General features: G+C 39.7%; 1 protein-coding gene across 3 annotated transcripts; it reads right to left on the bottom strand.

Moving 5' to 3' along the window:
- Positions 1-628: 628 nt before the first annotated feature.
- On the bottom strand, positions 629-20,151 carry LOC146476298 (uncharacterized). 3 transcript variants are annotated; one of them, XM_085114858.1, is made up of 6 exons: positions 19,975-20,102; positions 18,991-19,793; positions 16,954-17,056; positions 15,306-15,458; positions 12,418-12,508; positions 11,381-12,321 (listed from the first exon to the last, which is right to left on the bottom strand). In XM_085114858.1, exons 2-6 carry the CDS (start codon positions 19,354-19,356, stop codon positions 12,078-12,080), a joined length of 957 nt encoding a protein of 318 aa, XP_084970984.1. In that variant the 5' UTR covers positions 19,357-19,793; positions 19,975-20,102; the 3' UTR covers positions 11,381-12,077. The 3 variants fall into 3 exon arrangements, with proteins under 3 accessions (XP_084970982.1, XP_084970983.1, XP_084970984.1); XM_085114856.1 differs by lacking the exons at positions 11,381-12,321; positions 12,418-12,508; positions 15,306-15,458; positions 16,954-17,056 and adding exons at positions 629-1,754; positions 4,303-4,420 and having other exon boundaries at positions 19,975-20,151; XM_085114857.1 differs by lacking the exons at positions 11,381-12,321; positions 12,418-12,508; positions 15,306-15,458; ... (1 more) ...; positions 18,991-19,793; positions 19,975-20,102 and adding exons at positions 629-1,754; positions 4,303-4,420; positions 4,928-5,926.
- Positions 20,152-20,533: the final 382 nt, after the last annotated feature.

Here is a 20,533-nt window from a genome sequence, read left to right on the forward strand (position 1 = left end):
GACAAATTTCCAACATCTACCGACAGCAACAATGGTTCGTCTCAACCTTGCAACCGCCATCGTTCTGAGGGCAGCGACTCCATGCTGGTGGGCAAGGCTCTTAGTAATATGTACAATATCATTTGGGCTAGGCAAGGCTTGATTACAAGTAGCCTCCCACGCAGTCGTTTTTAGGGGACTCGTATGTGGGGAGGAGGTAATACGAGTCCCCTAAAAACGTCTGCGTGGGAGGCTAGATTACAAGCCGCTATTCGGAAAAATGAGCCCTCACTCACCTCCACCCCCGAGGCGAGTGGTCAGCAGTCCGAAATGGCGCCCAAACCCTGAAAATTGCATGGCATATATACAGAGCGAAGCGAATCAACCGGCGAAACTTCACTAAGCCAGCGGGATTTTAAGCTCTTACATTGAAATCGAGGCGAACGATCAGCCAGTCCAAGATGGCGAGAAAGAAGCGACACAAATAGTATGCGTAAATTCCGGGCTAACGTCGAACGCAATTATCTACGCATTTTGGAATCGGAAACCTTTGCAACACTACACCTCTCGAAATAGAATGCTGAGTATATGATGGGTCCGGTAACAGTTCAAAAATTAAGAAACTGTTTCTCTAGTAGAACTGTTAACAGGACAATTCAATAACTGTAGTCGGTATTACATGTTATACTCAGCCTTAATTTGTTAAACTGACCACCAAGTTATCTTGCGTTTTAACATGCTTTTATTCACAATTCTACAAATTATCTTCGTGGTTATAAGGTTGAGGATAATACCTTTATTTTACGACTTATGTGACTTTCCTCTGACGCTAATAACATCTCAACTAAAGGCTTATTTTGTAAATTCAACTCTAACTATGATTTTCACAATAAACCCGGTCATTAGACCTGTGTTCAAAGTTCTACCATCAAACTAAGGAAAACAGAAAAGTTAATCTTCAATGATAAAAGAAACATATCCATCCCCCTCATGACAGCTCCCCTTAACCACGCTCCATGTATGATCAGGCTTGTATGAACCACCTCCCCCCGCCACCATGTCAGAAGCCACTCCACCCCCTGAATACCCACCCCCTCCCCCAGGGAAGTTAGCACATGCTCCACCACCACCCAACCCACCCTCGTAACCTATTGCACCTTCGCCGCCCTTGAAGTTTTTAGCAAAAGATCCCCCTCCTTTGGCACAAGCGATCTTTAAACAGTTGCTTCCACTTTTCCCGCATCCTCCCTCTCCAATGTATCCAGCCCCAGAACCAGAGTCCGCAAAGAAACTTCGGTCATCAGGTTGACAAACAAGGCCACCAGCACCACTGCTTCCAGCAGCAGAACCACTGCCATCTGGTTGGTCATTTCCGGGTAAGCCATTGTGCGGTCCTCCACCCCCACCCCCACCGGCTACAAGGATAGGAACAGAGCTTGAAGGGAGAAAAAAGACAAACGTCCCACCACCCCCACTCCCACAACGACCACCATCCTTTGTTGAACCCCTTTGTCCAACAAGTACAACCAGTTTGTCTCCTTTTGCCAATGTCAGTACACCGCTGACCTTAGCACCCCTGCCTCCTTTCTTTCCCGTGAATCCGTCCCCTCCTGATGCCCCACAGGCTTCCACACTATACTTTCCGGTGATTGGCACCTGCCACTCTTGCACTCCATCTTTTACGTCAACATCCTGCAGTCCAGTACCGCTGTAACCTGCGTTGCTATTTGGTCCAATTCGTCCTGTGGCACCAAGCGTAGTGAAGTTATACAGCTCTAATGATTTAATCGAAACAAACACTCGCTTTAACCCCTGATTTGTATAGGGTATGTTACGTTTTCCTTTGCCTACGTATGTATTATGGATACTGGTAATTTTATACCCAGATCTCACTCGACTTTGAAAAGTAAGCCTGACCGTGGAAGATCCCGGTACGAGATTAGCATGCTGAATAAAGGAAAGAAAGTATTGAAGTGGTACTATTACGGTGGCAACAATCGACAAGTTTTAGGTTACCCTCCTAGCCTAGTTTCCGACTTTGACTTCCGCAAAACAAAATGTCTTAAAAGATGCACAAGTTCAAGTGCTTTGTTTGCAATGGGAGTTTTCTTAGCTACCCAAGTTTATAGGCATTCTGCTCAGACACATGTAACAGGAAACAAATAATCCAAACAATACCGAGAAAAATAACTCCAGCTAGGGGTGGAGCCAGCCAGACTTGAACCCGGGACTTCCGGTAATCAGATTCACAAAGCTTTCCTAAGTTCAGATATGTCTTATCTTAAGTATTTTTTTTCTCAACAATAGACTTTTTCCAAGAAAAAATACTTGCAATACATCTTAACCTGGGAGGGCTTCATGCATATGAATGCGGCCCCCTGATTACAAGTTCGGTACCCTACCCACGTTTTGGACCTAATGTAAGTCGAAGAATGAGGATATTGTTTTCCTTGACAGCTGAAATTAACTTTGAACATTTTCAACGCAGTATTTAAATTTAATTTTGGTTTTAAAGTCGGAGAGAAGCACTGCTTCTTCATTACACAAATTTGCCGCGGTTTCAAGGTGACCGACCTGATCACGTGCGGGTCGAAAGTTCAAGTTGTTCAATGTTGTTTCCTCAGGAAATTAGTAGGTTTTGACCCATGGCACGTGACACGTTCTCCTCCAATCGCAGAAACGTATTTGCGCTGGGAGGTATAATAAGAGCTCTTGACGCTTTGTTCGATCACGTTCTTGTATCAATAAACTCAATTTGCCCCTGTGCCCGGTGATTTTGGTCTACATTTACACATTGGCATGATCAAATTTCACAGCTTAGGTCTAGAATGAAGAAAAATTTCTCCCACTCGATCTGACACAAATAACCATCATGACCGGTGATGAAAACAATGCTTCTTTTCGTTTTTTTGAAAATCCACCCAAATGTCTTGCTATTTATTGAACTAAATTTCTAGTCCAGAACTTGGACATTTTCACCGAGACGTTTTCGTTAGCGGTAACGTCGTTGCTGCTTACGTTCCCTATTGATTAGAGACCTTACGAATGCAGGACGACAAGGCCAACGAAAACGTCACTTGAAAATATAACTTTATTTCATTCGTGCTACTTCACGATTATTTCAATTCGTTCAACTTCGACTCAAACGACAAACTACCCAGGCACCAAATTGGTAGATTGGGCGTTGAAGTTGAGAAAGAGAATGAAATTACAATCCACCGTCCGTGTGTTCACGTTCTCCACAAAACCTTGAATTTGGTCATTCACGTTGTTGTTTTGCAGAGGACGGCAAAGAAGTGTGGTCAAACTTAAAATGCATGTGCAAAGCGATTGTTTTTGCTCATTAAGCCTTTTGCTTTGTGGTGTTGTCGTTGCCGTCGCCGTCGTGTTTTCGTAAGGTCCCTAAAAATTAGGGAACTCAAACAACGACGACGGCAACAGAAAAAAACGTCACTTGAAAATATAACTTCGCGATTATTCCAATTCGTTCAACTTGTACAATATAGGTGAAGTATCCTGAAACTAAATTGGTAGGAACGGCGTTCAAGTAAGCCTAGGAAGAACAACAAAACTTCATCGTCATGTGCTCACATTCTCCACAAAACCTTGAATTTCGTCATTTCACGTTTTTGTTTTGCTGATGACGGCAAAGAAATGTACAAAAAGTTAACATATAACGCACACGTGCAGAGCGATTCCTCATTAAACCTACTGTTTTGTGTCTTGTTTCGCGGTGTTTTCGTTTCTGTCGCCGTCGTCGTTAAGCGAGCGGGCTCGGGTGTGAAACGGATCTATCTAGCCCGCCAGCTATTGCTTTTCTTTCTTTTCCTATGCTTGTAAGGCCATTAAGGCCATTGTTAGCGAAGCAAAATCAATGAAAAAAAAAAGGCTGGAATCGAGCCAATGTTGTTGGAAAACATTTAGGATAAAAACTATTCCAACTGTATCCTTTGAATGACACGGTCAACTTTCTAGCACTCTGGGAAATACATGTGGAAACCTTTATTCCCCGAATTTACAAGCTGTTGTTGGTTTTACGAAAACTTCCTTTGAAAACAAAAAGGAATTAGTTTTCCATTGTTACGAAATTTTCAGCCGACATTTTGCCGAAGAAAACTGCAGATTTTCTTTGGGAATAAATCCGAATCAGTCTGAGGGGATTAAGGCCATCGGAACAAATTTCCACCCTAATGAACCGTTGGGGTACCCCTGTTGTATGTGATTTCATGCCGTCATGTTTATACGATCACATGCTGATTTTAAAGTCCGCCAGTTTTATGAACGAAGATTAAACATTTAGGCAAAAACTCATGAAGGCCTTACCGATTTTGATGTCACAATTTTCTCCACTCCACGGCTGTTTGCATGAGCAGGAAAAAGTTTCATTTTCGTTGTCAAATAAACAAGAGCCTCCGTTTAGGCAGCTGGTCATTATGCATCCCTGTCATAAAAAGATAAAAGTTTAACGTGAACATTTTTTTTATTATTTTCTCAGCCGGGGGCATCCGGCAACAACATTTAAGCACTACAAAATACTTGTCTGCTGTTTTTTCCAGATCGTTTTGTGTCTTTTTTAAAGCACTTCTATGTAAGCTAATAAAGTTTTATCTCTTCCCATGCTTAGGCTGAAATTTAACTTGCAGGGACACGAAATTTTATTCTCTGCGAAAATACTAGCTGACCTTTTCTTCGCATGGTAATCGAAATATTTGCCTCTCCGAAAAGGAAAGGAATTTTGGCAGATAATGACATTTTGCCAAAGAATCGGCAGATAAGGCCATCCGAACAGATATCCACTGACATAAACATGTTGGATGCCCATGTTTTATGGGAATGTGTGATAAACAACTGCATTTTTAAAAATGCTAAAGCTAAAGTTTTCTTTGTTTCCACTATATCAATAATAAATTCTTTCGGCTTTCAAATAATTACGTCAACGTGAACCCACCTTTAGAAACATTGAGAAAGTAACACCTTGTTGATCAACAAGCTCGGTGTCTTCCTTGATAGGAGCGCTGTCGTGCTCGTTCAGTTCACAAGTTCCCTTGTCACCTGGCTTAAAAGACTCCTTGAAATTTGTGGAAGTACACCATGCGCTTCTCAAACATGACTGGCTACAGGATGTTAAACTGGGAGACGCCGAACGTTTCACAACACGACCTAGCAGTCGCTTATTTTCCCGCGTAACGAAGTAACCAGATCGAGAATTTTCTTCAGCAGCAAAAACCGCTGTTGTATAGAATATAATTTCATGTAAAATAATAAGTAGGAAAATCGTGTTTGGACGATTTTGCAGCACCCTTGACTTTACCATGGTACACTATCCTCAAGAGTTGTGAGTCAAGTATGTTTTTTCGCCTGAAGGCAGCGCTTAAAACAATCAAATAAATGGTTTTCGTATAGTTAGCATAACAACGACAGCTGTTTCACTTCTTCGCGATAATTGGTCTTCTGGCGTCAGACTTCCTTTTATTGAACTGAAACAGTTTTTATGAATTCAAATATTCTTCATAATGGACATTGAAATTACCAGATAAATACTTTGGGTATCAGTTTAGAATAACAAAGACAGAATTCTGGTTTTGCCTGACATCCTGCAGAGCTATCACTCTTCGTCGGTTGTTAACCACAGGCTTTATTAACATCTTGTATCTTTTGTATACATCCTGCTAGATTAACAACAGACCGTGAGTTGCAGACAATCCGGCAGTCAGTTTACTTGTTCAGGTCTTAACTTGTCAAGTAAATGAAGCTATATAAACATATTTTTTATACTTCCGCAGGAAGAGAAACTTTTATCATAATTTTAGAATTTCCTGCTGCAAAAAGATCGATAACTACCCAGATCAATTTTCAGTGCCCCAATTATTTTTTAGCATTTTATATTCTTTCATGCAATAAGACGTTCAACTAATTTTGATCCTCAGGGCTTCTTAGAAAATTCACCTTTTGCCTTTTCAGAAATGAAAAAAAAGCTTTATGAGAAATATCAGGTAAACAGTTAACGTGGATAGTTTAAAGAGCAAAGATAGAAATCGAGACTGCCTGACATCTAGCAAAAGTAAACTTTGAACTCCTTGCATTTACGGACCACCTGCTAACTCAATATTTTCGCTAATTGTCTTTAACTGTTAAAGTTCGGCTTCTTATAAATTGTTTCCATTTATATATAAACAAGGGCAGCAAAAAATGGAATATCTATAAGAACCTCTTGCATGCAAAACGTTCAACAACCAAATAATTTTCGGATAATTTTAAAGCACTCTGAATGGTAATTTTTTTTTTTTTTTTTTGAATTAAAAAAGGAAGGAGAAGAGAGAGACGGTTTTCATTAAAGCGAACCAGATAAAAAGTTTAAATATTTAGCATCAAAAAGTCACAGTAGAAACGGGTTCAGTTGATATTTGAGAACGCTACAAGGTTTCATTCTTTGCAATTAGTCTGCCTGTTGACGTCAGCCCGCGTTGTTACTGAGCCAAATTTTCACTAGTTAAAAAATGTTCACTTAGTGTAGGCAGGTGATAATCAGGAATTGAAAGTAACGCTGAAGTACGCAATATTCACTGACAAACTGTTCTACCGTCCGCGTTTTCCTAACAGCACTAATAATATGAAATCATTAAAGACCTAAATAAGCTATTCCAGAGAGCAGCTGTTGTTGTTCGTAATATATATTTGTGCCCAGCATTTGCGATAATAGTTGTAAAAAGCCGCAATATTAATAATTAATATTATAGACAGAATGTAGCTCTGGATGCTGTTTTGTTTTTGTTTTGTTTTTGTTGTTGTTTTTGTTTTGTTTTGTTTTGTTTTTTTGTTGTCGTTGTTGTTTTAGCTTGTAGAATCGCCGTTTTTATATAGTTGGGAAAGCATAATCCATGTGAGACGAACTTGGGAAAACATCTTTTACAAAACCAAATTTGAGCTTCTTTGGTTACGAGCCCCGATCGAATTTTTTCCTCCGTTGCCCCCAAAACCCCTTCCTTTAAATATATGGATCTCCCTATACTCAAATATAAATCCAGACATTTATCCGAAGCAAGAAGCAAGGTTTTGAAAGGTAAATAACATTTCATTGCATTTCAGATGTGTGCTTGTAAACGCAATAACACAGTCACGCAATGCAGATTTCTACTCAACTCGTACCAAGAGTACCCAACGACCCTTTTGGAAAAAATTAATCGCATGTTGTACTAAACATTAGCTGAGTGCCCAGGCACCGGTACGAAACTGTGCCTTGTTCAGACTTCGGTGCCCAGTTTTGAATGCGTGTTCACATTAGGTGCCCAGTACCTTGTTAGGACATTTAAATTTTCGCGTATTTCACGATGTCTCGAAAGCACATGCATTTCTCAAATGTACAAATTCCACTTGCTTCACTGTTCGATCAATGTTGTGTTCATATTTCATCAATTTTTGCTCTTGACCATAGACTTCTTTCTTTGTTACTATCCCTTCCACGTATTTCTGCACTCTAACGTCACTGTAAGTGTCAATTAAAACACCAACTTGCTCATTCGTCCACCTTTGATCTTCCGCCATTTTGAAACTGAAGAGCAGGGATTTGTGGGTAAAATAATTGCCAGGAGCACGGATTTGTGGGTAAAGTTCTTAAGAACTCGCTAAAATCGTGTGCAGACCTGTGCCCGTGCCTGATTCAGTGCCCGAGTACAAGGTCTCCGCCTTGTACCCGTGCCCGAGCACCGTGCCCAATTATTGGCACGGGGCACTTACAAAACGTTCACATTGGCGCCCGTCAGGCACCGTACCCGGGTAGAGTTCCAGGGAAACAAGTGTGAACGACGCCTTACTGATTTTTAATTAAGCTTTGGAACGTCATAATAAATCGAATTCATTTATATATTTGGAACAAAATTAAGAAGTGTTGTATATGCAGTAATACTACAGTAAATCATTAAGAAAGTTACTTTAATGGTATTTTACAATAAAGTTATACGGTAGTTATATAAAGAGTAGATAACAAAAAAGGGGTAATAAACTTATTTTTCCGCAAAATTGTTTTCCAATTTTCTATTTGAAGTAGTACAGAGTTCTGCAAAAATTGCTTAAGAGCGGCTGCCTGTAAGAATCGAGAACTGCATTTCAGCGACCACTTGGTCGAATTTCTGATATTTCGTCTGAAGATACCCTTGGATTAACTATTTTCGAAAATCATATTTTAAAGTTCCAAGGTATTTTATTTTTTGAGAAAATTGCAAGAGTTTGAAATGCGGCCAAGGTGCGGTCACGGGCCGATGAAAACCGCGAAAATTTAGGTCAAAGGACGAAGCCCCAAATTTGCATACCATTTCGATGTCGCAGGAAAAAGTAGTGCAAATCATACTTTACAGCTCCTTTATCTTCTTAAATGAAGAAGTCGATCAGTAAACTGGAGAAAAGCGTGTGACTTTGTTCCTGTCGTGTTGTTTTAAGTGTTCGTGTTTAGCAGCGACGGCTCAAATCATCTGTCAAATCAGTAAGCCAGTGTGACACTGATCAACTGTAACTCGATATTCCCTTCGGTGATGTGGGTAACGCGCACGTGATCCTGGCCAGGCACTTGTGCGTTCAGGGCGCTTTTAGAAAAGTAGTGCTTGTGGGCCAAGCTACGACTACCCTGGTGATGATGACCTTGACGAGCTTAAGGATTGTTCAAGAGATCTGAGAGCCCACCTTTCCAGCCTTTGTTTTTTCCGCAAAAAAAAATCGACGTTTAAGTATTAGTGTCAGTTTTTTTTTTTTTTTTTTACTTACAGTAATGCAGATCCCGGAACGTGGATTTTTTGCGAAAAAATCTATCCATAACCACCATCCCCGCAATTAATAATATAAAATTTGAGGGTATCAGAGTAGTCTGAGGGTATCAACTTTGAGGGTATCAGAGTAGTGAATTCCCCACCGACCAACGCGACCTCCCCCACCCCCATCCCCTCCGGCGATAAGCGTCAATTGATGGTTATTGTTTACTTTCCCAAACCGGTTTTATCGTTGTTCCTGCCGGTTTCTTTCAATTTTCGAGAAGATAGGAATCTTGCCAGCCTTGGTCTGTCTGGTGATGGCCACGAAAACTAACTTATTGCTAGCGCAAGCAGGTGAGGGCCGTTACGTATACTACCTTATTACTAGCACGTGCGGGTGAGGGCCGTATTTCGCCTATTCATTTTCCAATTTCAGATTTCATGCTATTATTTTTTTCACAGAGTTGAAAGAAACTGGCTGGAACAGCGAGAAAACGGTCTAGGAAAGTAAACAATAACCACAATATTATTGACGCTTGTAGCTAGGGGGAAGGGGGAAGGTCGGGTCGGTGGTCGGTGGGGAACTCACTACTATGCTCTCAAATATACAGATTTCATACTTTTAATTGTAAGGTTGGCGGTTATGGATGTTTCTTTCATTCTTTTTTTTTTTTTTTTTTCGCGAAAAAATCGACGTTCCAGGGTATGTATAATTGAAGTTAAAAAACGAAATGACACTAATACTTAAATTTTTTTCGCGAAAAAAAAAAAAAAATCAAAGCTGGCAAAATGGGCTCTCGCATCTGTTGTACAGTCTTTTAGCTTGACAAGGTTTTCATCACCAGGGTAGTCGTAGCTTGGCCCACAAGCACTACTTTTCACTATTTACAGTTCCTAAAAGCGCCCTAGCTTGTACGCGCAGGATTCCATACCGAAATGCCTGGCCAGGATCACGTGCGCGTTACCCACATCACCGAAGGGAATATCGAGTTACAGTGTCACACTGGCTTATTGAATTGAGCCGTCGCTGCTAAACACGAACACTCAAAACAACACGACAGGAACAAAGTCACACGCTTTTCTCCAGTTTACTGATCGACTACTTCATTTAAGAAGATAAAGGAGCTGTAAAGTATGATTTACACTACTTTTTCCTGCGACATCGAAATGGTATGCAAATTTGTTGCACATGTTTCGTAGGCTAACTGACCGGACTAACTATATTATTTTAGAGCAGAGTAGGAAAGAAATCTCGGATCGAAAAACATTGAATGGCTGTCTTCAGTCCGTCTGATTAGTTTTAGGGCCCAATATGTGATGTTTGGAAACATTCACGGGCCCAAGATGTCAATTGTTTGTGAATCGGTTCTGATCTCATAATTCGTGACGTGAATTGCGAGCCGCAAGTATCGCACGCATATTCGATCTTCCTTGAGTGGGAAAGAGTTTGAATCAGAGCTTGAAACTTGGTACAACTAAAGTTCTTTTCTTCGCCGTTCGATATATGAGATTTAATTTAGAGAAAATGACATACCAGAAACACTTTTATTTCAATGAAAATAAGCATTAGTTTCAAGGTCATTTTGAGTAGCGTACACAAATCTGCATGCTTTAGAAAGCAGCCAGCGAGTTTGGAATGTTTATTGTATTAATTCTCTTGCGAGATGGTTGGTCTAGGTTTGTGTAAAGTTTCAAGTTCATAGGGTTATTTTACACCGTGAACGGGGCTTCGCCCTTTGACCTAAATTTTCGCGGTTTTCATCGGCCCGTGACCGCACCTTGGCCGCATTTCAAACTCTTGCAATTTTCTCAAAAAATAAAATACCTTGGAACTTTAAAATATGATTTTCGAAAATAGTTAATCCAAGGGTATCTTCAGACGAAATATCAGACATTCGACCAAGTGGTCGCTGAAATGCAGTTCTCGATTCTTACAGGCAGGCGCTCTTAATATCACTCAAAACAAAGAAAGCTAGAGTGGAGCTTATATTTTCTGGTTTACAGGTAGATAGGCCTATAACCGGGGGGGGCTTATAAGCGGCGGTAGTTTGTGGTATTCGACTAGGGTCCGCAGCATCAAAAAAGCTGCCGCTCTTATAAAATTAACGCGAAAATTAAACATGACGCGCTCTAAATCGTATTTCGCATAATTATGCCGTTCCGCACGTCATACCACATACCATTCCGCAAACTCATTCCTCACCGAATTAAACAGAAATTTTCGGTTTCAAACCGGCTACCAACTGATTTAACTGGCCTGCGCAAGTTCGGGCAGAAATTGGCGGGAAATTGGAAGCCAATGATATTTTGTTGCGTGTCACGTTTTCGAGTTTAGAAAGCTTGAAACTAGCATGTTCTTGACAGAATTCTACCACATACATTTAAAAAATGGGAACGTTTTGTGTCTCTTCATATTGAACAATAAGCCTGGGCATATATTAAACACTAACAATTATGAACGGATAAAATGGCCTCTTCAAAACCAAGCAATTCGTTTCGTTTCGACATTAACTAGATATTGGAAAGAATGTGTTTGTAACAAGGTGTTAGACTGCAGTATGGTATAACCTTATTTAGAAGGCTTTGAATCAACAAATTTGAGCATGTTTTGGACAGAGACCTAATTTTACCAATTACTACAAGCAATATTTGTTTGTTCTTGATTTTCTTTTTCTTTTTCTTTTTTTTTTTTGTTTGTTTGTTTGTTTGTTTTTTCTTTATTTCGGTTGATGTTTCTTCCTAGTGTTACTTTGGCTTTGAGAAAACCGGGTGTTTGAGGCGGGTGTTGATTTCTTCGTGAGAAAGCCGGTACCGAGGAATGGTGTTTGTTTGGTCGAGCGAAGTGTCTTCAGGGTGAGGTGTTGCCAAAATCAAAGATGGAGAGGGTTTTACAAGAACAGTACAGGCACCAGGTGGTTCAGTTATTATTACCAATATCTAATTCGGCGCTTACATATGTAATATAATAACAATCACAATAGACATTGTCTGGTACGTCAGCATGTTTTAGCAATATAGTTACACTACCTTTTCGAAATCGGAACTGATTACATATGGTCTTCTTGCGTGCTGTCTAAATGTCAACTTTGTTGTAATGATATTTATTCTAACTAACAATTGCTAAATGATACGTCTAATTTAAAGTTGGTGTTTGTTTAAGGAGAATGCCGCCATCTTGAACCTTTTCACGTTCATGTCAAACAATCGTTAACGGTAACTCATTTGATTCATGCTTCCTGTATTTTTCTACTTACAGTGGGAAATGCAAAAAAAGCCTTTATCTCTTAATACAAGTGAACATATGCCAAGATTTCGGAATGTATGTTCTTGTAAATCCAGTCGAATTACAAATCAGCAGAATCAGTTACTTGGTTGGCTTTGCGGGAGAGGGATTTTCAAATAAATCTCACTGGGGCCTTTCCCTCCGTTGTGGCGCTCTTGTGCAATCCACGACGGTTTGTTTGCTTGTGCGTATCCCACAAATGCAAATGATCCCCTAGGGTTGGTCCGTATGGGATCTGTAGCACCCAGTCTTTGGAGAGCGGGTATAGCAGGTGATATGTAAACTGATCCTTCATCTTGAATAGCCACCAAGACAATTTTACTACAGTGAAAAAAAGAACATTGTCAGGGTGACCTAAGTTGTCTCAGACGATATTAACCGAGAAATAACAAATCCATGCAGTAATTTAGTACTTACTCTCCATGTATGCCGTTAAGATAGTCTCTCAATCTGATACCAGATGACTTATCTGCATAAGTATCAAACACCTTGGCGTCGAGCACAAATCCTGTACAGATAATTGGCTTCAAATCACTTATTTTTTAAGGTTTAATGTATTAGAGTTCGAGGGAGCGCTACCTCTAATCCTAAGCTACGTTGAAACTCTTCCTTGCCTTTCTGTAACCAATTTACTCCATGAGAGGGGATGTTATAAATATTTAAGGAAAATATTTATACAGGAAATGTCCAATTAAGCAGGGCTGGTTCAGCAAATGGGGTCCTGTATGCACTCACGTTAAATTAAATATTAACAGTAAAGACATAGTTTATATTGAAGTAAAAGGGATTTGCTGAAGCAAAGACATGCAAAAATTACAGAGAGATTTAAGGCTCGACGTTTCGGAGTCATCTTGACTCCATTATCAAGAGAAAAAATCAGTTTGTGAACGCGGATATTTAAATTGGCTAGAGCTGAGAATTGACATATTAATAGATGGTTAAACAAATACTTTAGCGCGAATTGAATCAGTTTGCACGTTCAGTTCTGGTTTCAGTTTGCGTATGAATAGCATCTCATGAATGAGGCAATCAAATTTGCTGGTGCATTTCGCAAGAACGTGAAACCGTTCTAAAAAACGCTGTGGTATCTGGTCATTATGTTGAAGATGGTAGTGTTTGTAAATGGAAGACGACTTTCTTTTGTGTCCGTCTACGCGCTCATGCAGGTGCCCACGCGTATACCCCACATATCCTGCATCGCACAGGTTACATTTAAATTCGTATACTACACATTGTTGGTTGACAATGGAGGGCTTGGCTTCTTGCACCTTAAAATCTTCATTGAGTTTTCGACTCACAAACACAGGTTGGATGGTAGTTCCTACTTTTAAACTTAATTTACTTAGTTGCTGTTTCACAATGTTCGCTGAACTCTGATCTTTAAACGGTAGGATGACTCTAACGGTGTGTACTTTCTCTTGTGACGATGGATAGGGCTGTGGATCAGATACCTTAGGCCTAGGGCAAACGTCGAATCTTAGTCGAACTTAATTCGTCGAACCTATTAATTTTGAAATAGGCGCATGAATGGTGCGACGTTTGCCGCAATTAAGTTCGACTCAAATTAATTGGTTCGACTCCAGCATAAGTTCGACTTGCCAAGTCGGATAATGCGACAGTGGTTCGGCGTTACAGCAAACGCCGTTCTAAACACGCGCTGAACTCAATTCATAAATCATGCAAATTACAAAATAATTGATTCAAATGTGATGGACTGCGCAAAAGTCACAAAAATACCGACTCCCCCATCTGCCAAACGCTATTTCCCCCCCTGACGAGCATGCGCTGTACAAAGACATTTTCGCGACCAGAAATGGCGAGCTATCGAGAGTCATTGCTGACATCGCACAGCGTGATGGAAATGTGTTTTTCGTGTTTCATGAACACTAAATATAAATGATTGAAATGCGAATTGCCTATTTGCAATAAATGCTCAGTGTTTGAGTGTTTTCTTTCTATTTTTCGCAATTAATTGCCAAAGAAGAGCCCGACGAGCACTGTATTTAGGCATTTCGCTAGCAAGTCCTAGCAATAACTAGCCGCACATCGAGTGAATAGGGACCTTACGAATGCAAGACGGTGACACCAACGCAAACGTCATTTGAAAGTATAACTTTATTTCATTTGTGCTACTTCGCGATTATTTTAACTCATTCAACTTGTATACACAAACGACAAACTAGCCAGGAACCAAATTGGTAGGAGTACCGTTCAAGTTAAGGAAGAGAATGAAAAATTCCCTCCCGTGGGTTCACGTTCTCTACAAAACCTTGAATTTGGTCATTTCACGTTGTTGTTTTGCAGAGGACGACAAAGAAATGTACCAAAATTTAAAACGCACGTGCAGAGCGATTGTTTTTGCTCATTAATCTTTTTGTGTTGTGGCGTGTTTTCGTAAGGTCCCTAATAGCACGGGGATACGTGCTTATTCCTGTGTTTCACGAAGTGCAACTTGAGAATTAGGGTCGACGCAGGTTCGACGTTTGCTACCACACTGGAATTAAGTCGACTCTTTGTCGAACCTATTTTTAATAAATTCGACGCGACTTAGATTCGACGTTTGCCCTAGGCCTTAGTGTCGATAACCTTTTTGATGGCCGTGTCAATTAAGTGTTGTGGGCTTACTGAACACTACTCTGAGCCGGTCGCATTCTTCGTGGAAATGTGACCAATCAGAAGATAATCGGTAGGCCCGCGCTAAAGTATTTGTTTAACCATCTATTAATATGTTAATTTTCAGCTCTAGCCTATTTAAATATCCGCGTTCACAAACTGATTTTTTCTCTTGATAATGGAGTCAAGATGACTCCGAAACGTCGAGCCTTAAATCTCTCTGTAATTTTTATATTGAAATAATACACAAAAATATAAAAAAAATTGCCAACTAAAAAGGCTGGAACAAAAGCCACTCGCTTTTAAAGACGTTGCTAGAGCTTTTTTGAATTCACTGAGCTGGTTGTACTCTTCTGGCTAAGGAACATGTATATTGTTATTTAGGACCAAAATGTGTCTACAATTCCTTTATTATCGACGTCTGAATTATTGTTCTTCTATATGGTGTCTCCGTTCGAAATTCGACAGAAAGAAACTGGATACGAGAGAGCGCTACGTTATCTTTACCGTGATCAGTACTTGTATAAACTGATCACATTGGATAAACCCTTTCTGAATGACAGGAATGCTGTGCTACTGGCTAAAAGTAGACCAGAATAAATCAATGTCTTTTGTTCGCGTCCTATGCCACACATGGCACAGTAATGACTTTACAGATATTACCGAGACACTCTTAAAAACTTGCTACGAACCTGTCTTGGCGTCCACAACAACAACATTGTGTCCTCTGCTGCGAGGCGAGTGATCCTGTCCGCTCAGTTCTATATAAGCATAACCACATGTCCCTTGAGGAATGCCTGGGTCATCACAACCCTCACTTCGAATATGAATATCCAAAAAGAAAACTGCCGACAAAGGAAATAAGAACAGTATTTATCGAGAGGTTATTCAAGTCTTGTTGCTTTACTGTCTGTTTCACCACACTGTCGTCGTAACACTGAACAGATAAACTGCTCTGAGATTCCATTTGCAGTACTTTTATAATCACCGATTGTTGGAAAATCACATTGAGTGATAGCTGTTCAGGTAAATAGCTGGTATCCAGTTGTACTCCGATCCGTCCCGAGAACTGAGTAGCCGACATGCAACCCTCCTTGAAATTACGTCCTTTTGTAGATTCATGTTTGCTTCAATACCTGTTTTACATAACCGTGAGTGCAGCGCTGTGCAGTCAGCGGTTTGTCTCGCAAGTGCTTAGCTGCCGCGCCTGTTTTTCTTTGGCGAGCTACCCGCCATTTTTTTTTTTTTTTTTTTTTTTTTTTTTGTGTGTGTGTTTACGTGTAGTTCAATATTATGCAGTAATCGCAGTAACCGTAGTTCATCGGATGTTTGCTGTCCTTTCAAACGGCCTTAACGGTAAGAACAGTTCAAGAAGTATTGTACGGAACATTTTTTGGTTTATTTTTCACACTAGATTTCAAGATTAGTTATAGCGAGTATTCTTTTGTCACGCAGATTGTTTATATCTCGGGAATCAGGATTGTAACGGCATGTGCTGTAACCTGACCTGTGAATAAACGAGTTTTGGCCTCTACTTTATTTGTTCGCCACTCCTCCCGTCATGTGCGACAGGGCCCAGCCACATTAACCGTTACAAAACTACACCGAACAAATCATTGAAGTATCTGTTATGAGTGAAGATCTTCCAACAACCGGCCTCCGTCTTTCCTACAGCCATTTGGCTGATTTGTTCCAGTGAGTAATCACTTTGCACTTGTTTTGCATTTCTGATTGCTACAAGAGACACATCAATACTGAAGCAATTGAACTTGAATTCGTTCGAATAAACTCAGTAATCAAACTCCCCGTTAAAGAACTTTGTAGACGCGATCCATTGATGCGAACTTTTCAAAATTTCCAGTACAGAATCGTATGGGACAGTAATTTCCGAAATGTCCATTTCCAAAATTTTGGTCAGCCTCCCGCGCTTGTCCTTTTTTCCGGAAATTCAGAAATACCGGAAAGACACTTGGCCCAACTCAGTGGTTGTTAACAGATGATTTAGAATTTTTTCTACAGACTCTTTGCGTTGATAACGAAGGGAATTTCCAAGCTGTTCTGAGTTTTACGAAAACTTCCTTCGAAAACAAAAAGGAATTAGTTTCAGTCCAGTGTTACGAAATTTTGAACTGACATTTTGCCGAAGCCACTGCAGATTTTCTTCACGACTTTCTCACGCGATTAAGGCCATCGGAAAAGATATCTACCGTAATGAACCGTAAGGTGCCCCTGTTAAATGCGATCTCATGATCATACGATCACATGCTGATTAAGTCCTAATGACCGAAAATTAAAAGCCTAGGCTAAAACTCTATTTTAGGACAAAGCCGAAGGCCTTACCGCCACATTTTTCTCCACTCCATGGCTGTTTGCACGAGCAGGAAAACGTTTCGTTGCCAAATAAACAAGAGCCTCCATTTAGGCAGCCAGTCATTAGGCATCCCTGTAGTAAAAGAGATAAAGATTTTACAACAGCAAATTATTTTTTTTATTTTATCGAGGGCACCCATGCAACAAGTGCATTTACTAAATACTTAAAATGTTGGCTCCTGTTTTCCCAGATCGTTTCGTGTCTTTCTGTGTAAGCAAATTAAATTTGATCTTTTCCCATGCTTAGGCTGAAATTTATCTTGCAGAAAGACGGTTAAGGACACGGAATCTTGTCATGTTTATTCCCTGAATTTACCAGCTGTTGTTTGTTTTACGAAAATAGTAGCTAAACTTTTGTTACCATGGATTCTTTCTACAACCGTTCTTTATTCTGTACTGTTCATCTTCTCAACAATCTCTTACTCTGCTGAAACTCTGTTTCATCCGCTGAAACTCTCTTCCATCCCTTTTTAACCTGACCAAAATCGACCTGTCAAGGAAACGTCTATCATCCGTCATCTAACATATGTCAAGCGAAGTACGCTCGCGCAGTTCAGTCATTAACATAATTTTGTTTACAACGTTAGCTCTTACGTGGCATGACTTTCTTGTTTAAATCAGTTACACTGTGAGTTCTGGTTTGGATCTTGTCAAATTAAAACGAGATGAGGAATATAAAAATTGTAAAAAACACTTTTGCAGAGTTAAAACCATGGTTAATGAAAAACTTTCAAAGAATATAACGTTTTTAAAAGGACTGTTACATTACAACAAGGTAAATATTAAATTCGGAGAAGAAGGAACGCAATTAAGGTACCTCCGTTTTCAATAAATTACTAGGGAGTTTGAGAAACGAGGACGGCAACTGTAACGAGAACGCCACAAAACAATGTGCTTAATGAGCAAAAACAATCGCTTTGGACGTGCGTTTTACATTTTGGTACATTGCTTTACCGTCCTCTGCAAAACAACAACGTGAAATGACCAAATTCTAGGTTTTCTCGAGAACGGGAGCGTATGACGCAAAATCTTCCTTATTTTTCCTTACTTTGACGTCGTTCATACTAATTTAGTTCCTGGAGAGTTCGCCAGCATTTTCCAAGTTAAACAAATTTAAATGATTGCAAAAGAGTTACAAAAACGAGAAGTTATATTTTTAAATGACGTTCTCGTTACCGTTGCCGTCCTTGTTTCTTAAACTCCCTACTGTTGTGTAAACTGTGGTTTTAATTACAAATTCAGTACGGAGCCTGCACAACAAAACTTAATCGATTAAAACACTATGTCGAATTAAAAGAAACTACTTACTACCATGAATTCGGTTTAAAACTCGTGGAAATAGACCAAGAATGATCTATAAATATATTCCTTATAATTCTCACATTGTCACGTTTCATGTTCATTTTGTTGCCATCATTTATCATCATGATTAGCATGTTTGTCTACTTATTATAAATTCAACTTCCAACGCACAGGTTTTCTTCGAAACATGTCTTTTAAACGTAAAAGTTTATTGTTGTTTTCTTTAAACCTATGATAACAGTTATAATAAAATACTTATCTCTATTGCGCGTATACATTGCAGCTTTAGTCTATGCGCTTCACATGGTATAAAATGAAAAAAATGAATTAATTCTTTAAAGCAATATTAAAGAAATATTCTCTTAAATGTTATGATACTTGCCCGACGAGGCCGAAGACCGAGTTGGCTAACTCAGGCGATGTTCCAAAAGATTGAGCAGTATAATAGTTTTTTTTAAGTTGAAGTCGATCTTTAATTTGCTATTTTTCTCCCCGACACACGAAACTACGTATATCGCGCGACATCTTTTGACTAAGGAAGACGAATATTCAGTGCACCATACCACATCTTGGCAGTGTTACAATGTATTGAATAAAAACTGCGTTTAAATGCAATCATTCAATGAAACTAGTAAAGCTTTCTTTGTTCCGACTATATCGAAGAATCAATTCTTACGGTTTGGAAATAAGTCAACGCGAACCCACCTTAAGAAACATTGAAAAAATAACACCTGGTTGATCAACAAGCTCAGTGTCTTCGTTGATGGGAGCGCTGTCGTGCTTGTTCAGTTCACAAGTTCCCTTGTCACGTAGCTTGGAAGACTCCTTAAAGTTTGTGGAAGTACACCATGAACTTCTCAGACATGACTGGCTGCAGGACATTAAACTTGGAGATCCAAACCGTTTAATAGCATGACCTAGCAGTCGCTTATTTTCCCGCGTTACGAAGTAACCAGATCGAGAATTTTCTTCAGCAGCAAAAACCGCTGTGGTATTGAATAGAATTTCATGTAAAATAATAAGTAGGTAAATCGTGTTAAGACGATTTTGTAGCACCCCTGACTTCACCATGGTACACTATCCTCGATCAAGTTAGTAAATATGTTTTTCGCAGGAAAAGCAGCACTACAAACCAAAAAAAAATAAATGGTTTTCGTAGTTAGCATAATAACAACAGAAGTCGAGTTGGATTGACGTTCAGCAAACCTACATTTCACGATATTTTCTCATTTTAATTTTCATTTTTTTGACAAATAGTGTGTAAACAGAAGCAATAAAAACATATTGTTTCTACAGGTGGGGTTGTTTGTTTTTGCAGCCAACGCTAGGAAAACGCATACTATTCGTGTCGTTTCTTTCTGGATGCTGTGCGATTTCAGGGTTTGGACGCCATCTCGAAATGGCTGACCGCTCGCCTCGATTTCATGCCAGAGCTTTGAATGAATCCCGCTGGCTAAACGAAGATCGAACTCACTTTACTAATCCATGATTATTACTTGTATATAGACCTTTTTCATAAATGGCGGCCGATAAATTATTCTTTTGTTTTCATGAAAATTAGCCCTACTAGCCTCGTCAGCATGTGCAAAATTCAAAAGAACTTTTACTCTGAAATGAGGTTAGTAGGGCTAATTAACATATATTGAAAAGAATAATAAATCGGCCGCTATTTATGAAAAAAGTCTATACGAACATATCAGCAGGTGAAGGACGTTACTAAACGAAGAACGGGCAATAGGGAATGGAGTTGGCCAGCGGTGAATTCATAATAATAAAGTATTATTGCGTTGACTTTTACTTTTTTGGGACATTATAAAGCAAGGTACTTTGCTCCTTAGGAAAGGAAAGTGAAAACATGCACTCAAGTTGACGTTGTTATTATCAACAGGTAAGAAAAAAATCTTTGTCTTAACTCGAATTTAACGCCTTAACTGAGAGTAAGCAACCTACAACCTTTTGCTGAATTTTCGTCGATGGCGACACTGTGAGCTCGTGTGACCCTGAGTCCATGCTGGAAACTGCGATACCGAAACTAACTTTCTCAAGCTAGCGAAAAAATTGAATGTTTTGTTGGAATCGAGTGACGTTCTTGTCAAACATCCAATTTAATCCTTTTAAGACGGCCTTCAAACTTCGGAACAGATGGATAAAACTTGCTGGCCGATCCGAATACATGAGAACGGTCAAACACCAATAAAGAACATCTCACGCCAACATGACAAACTCGGTAGTTCGACAATTATTCAGT

The sequence above is a fragment of the Pavona decussata genome, unplaced genomic scaffold, assembly GCF_977016875.1.
Source record: "Pavona decussata unplaced genomic scaffold, jaPavDecu1.1 SCAFFOLD_78, whole genome shotgun sequence".
NCBI lineage: Eukaryota > Metazoa > Cnidaria > Anthozoa > Scleractinia > Agariciidae > Pavona > Pavona decussata.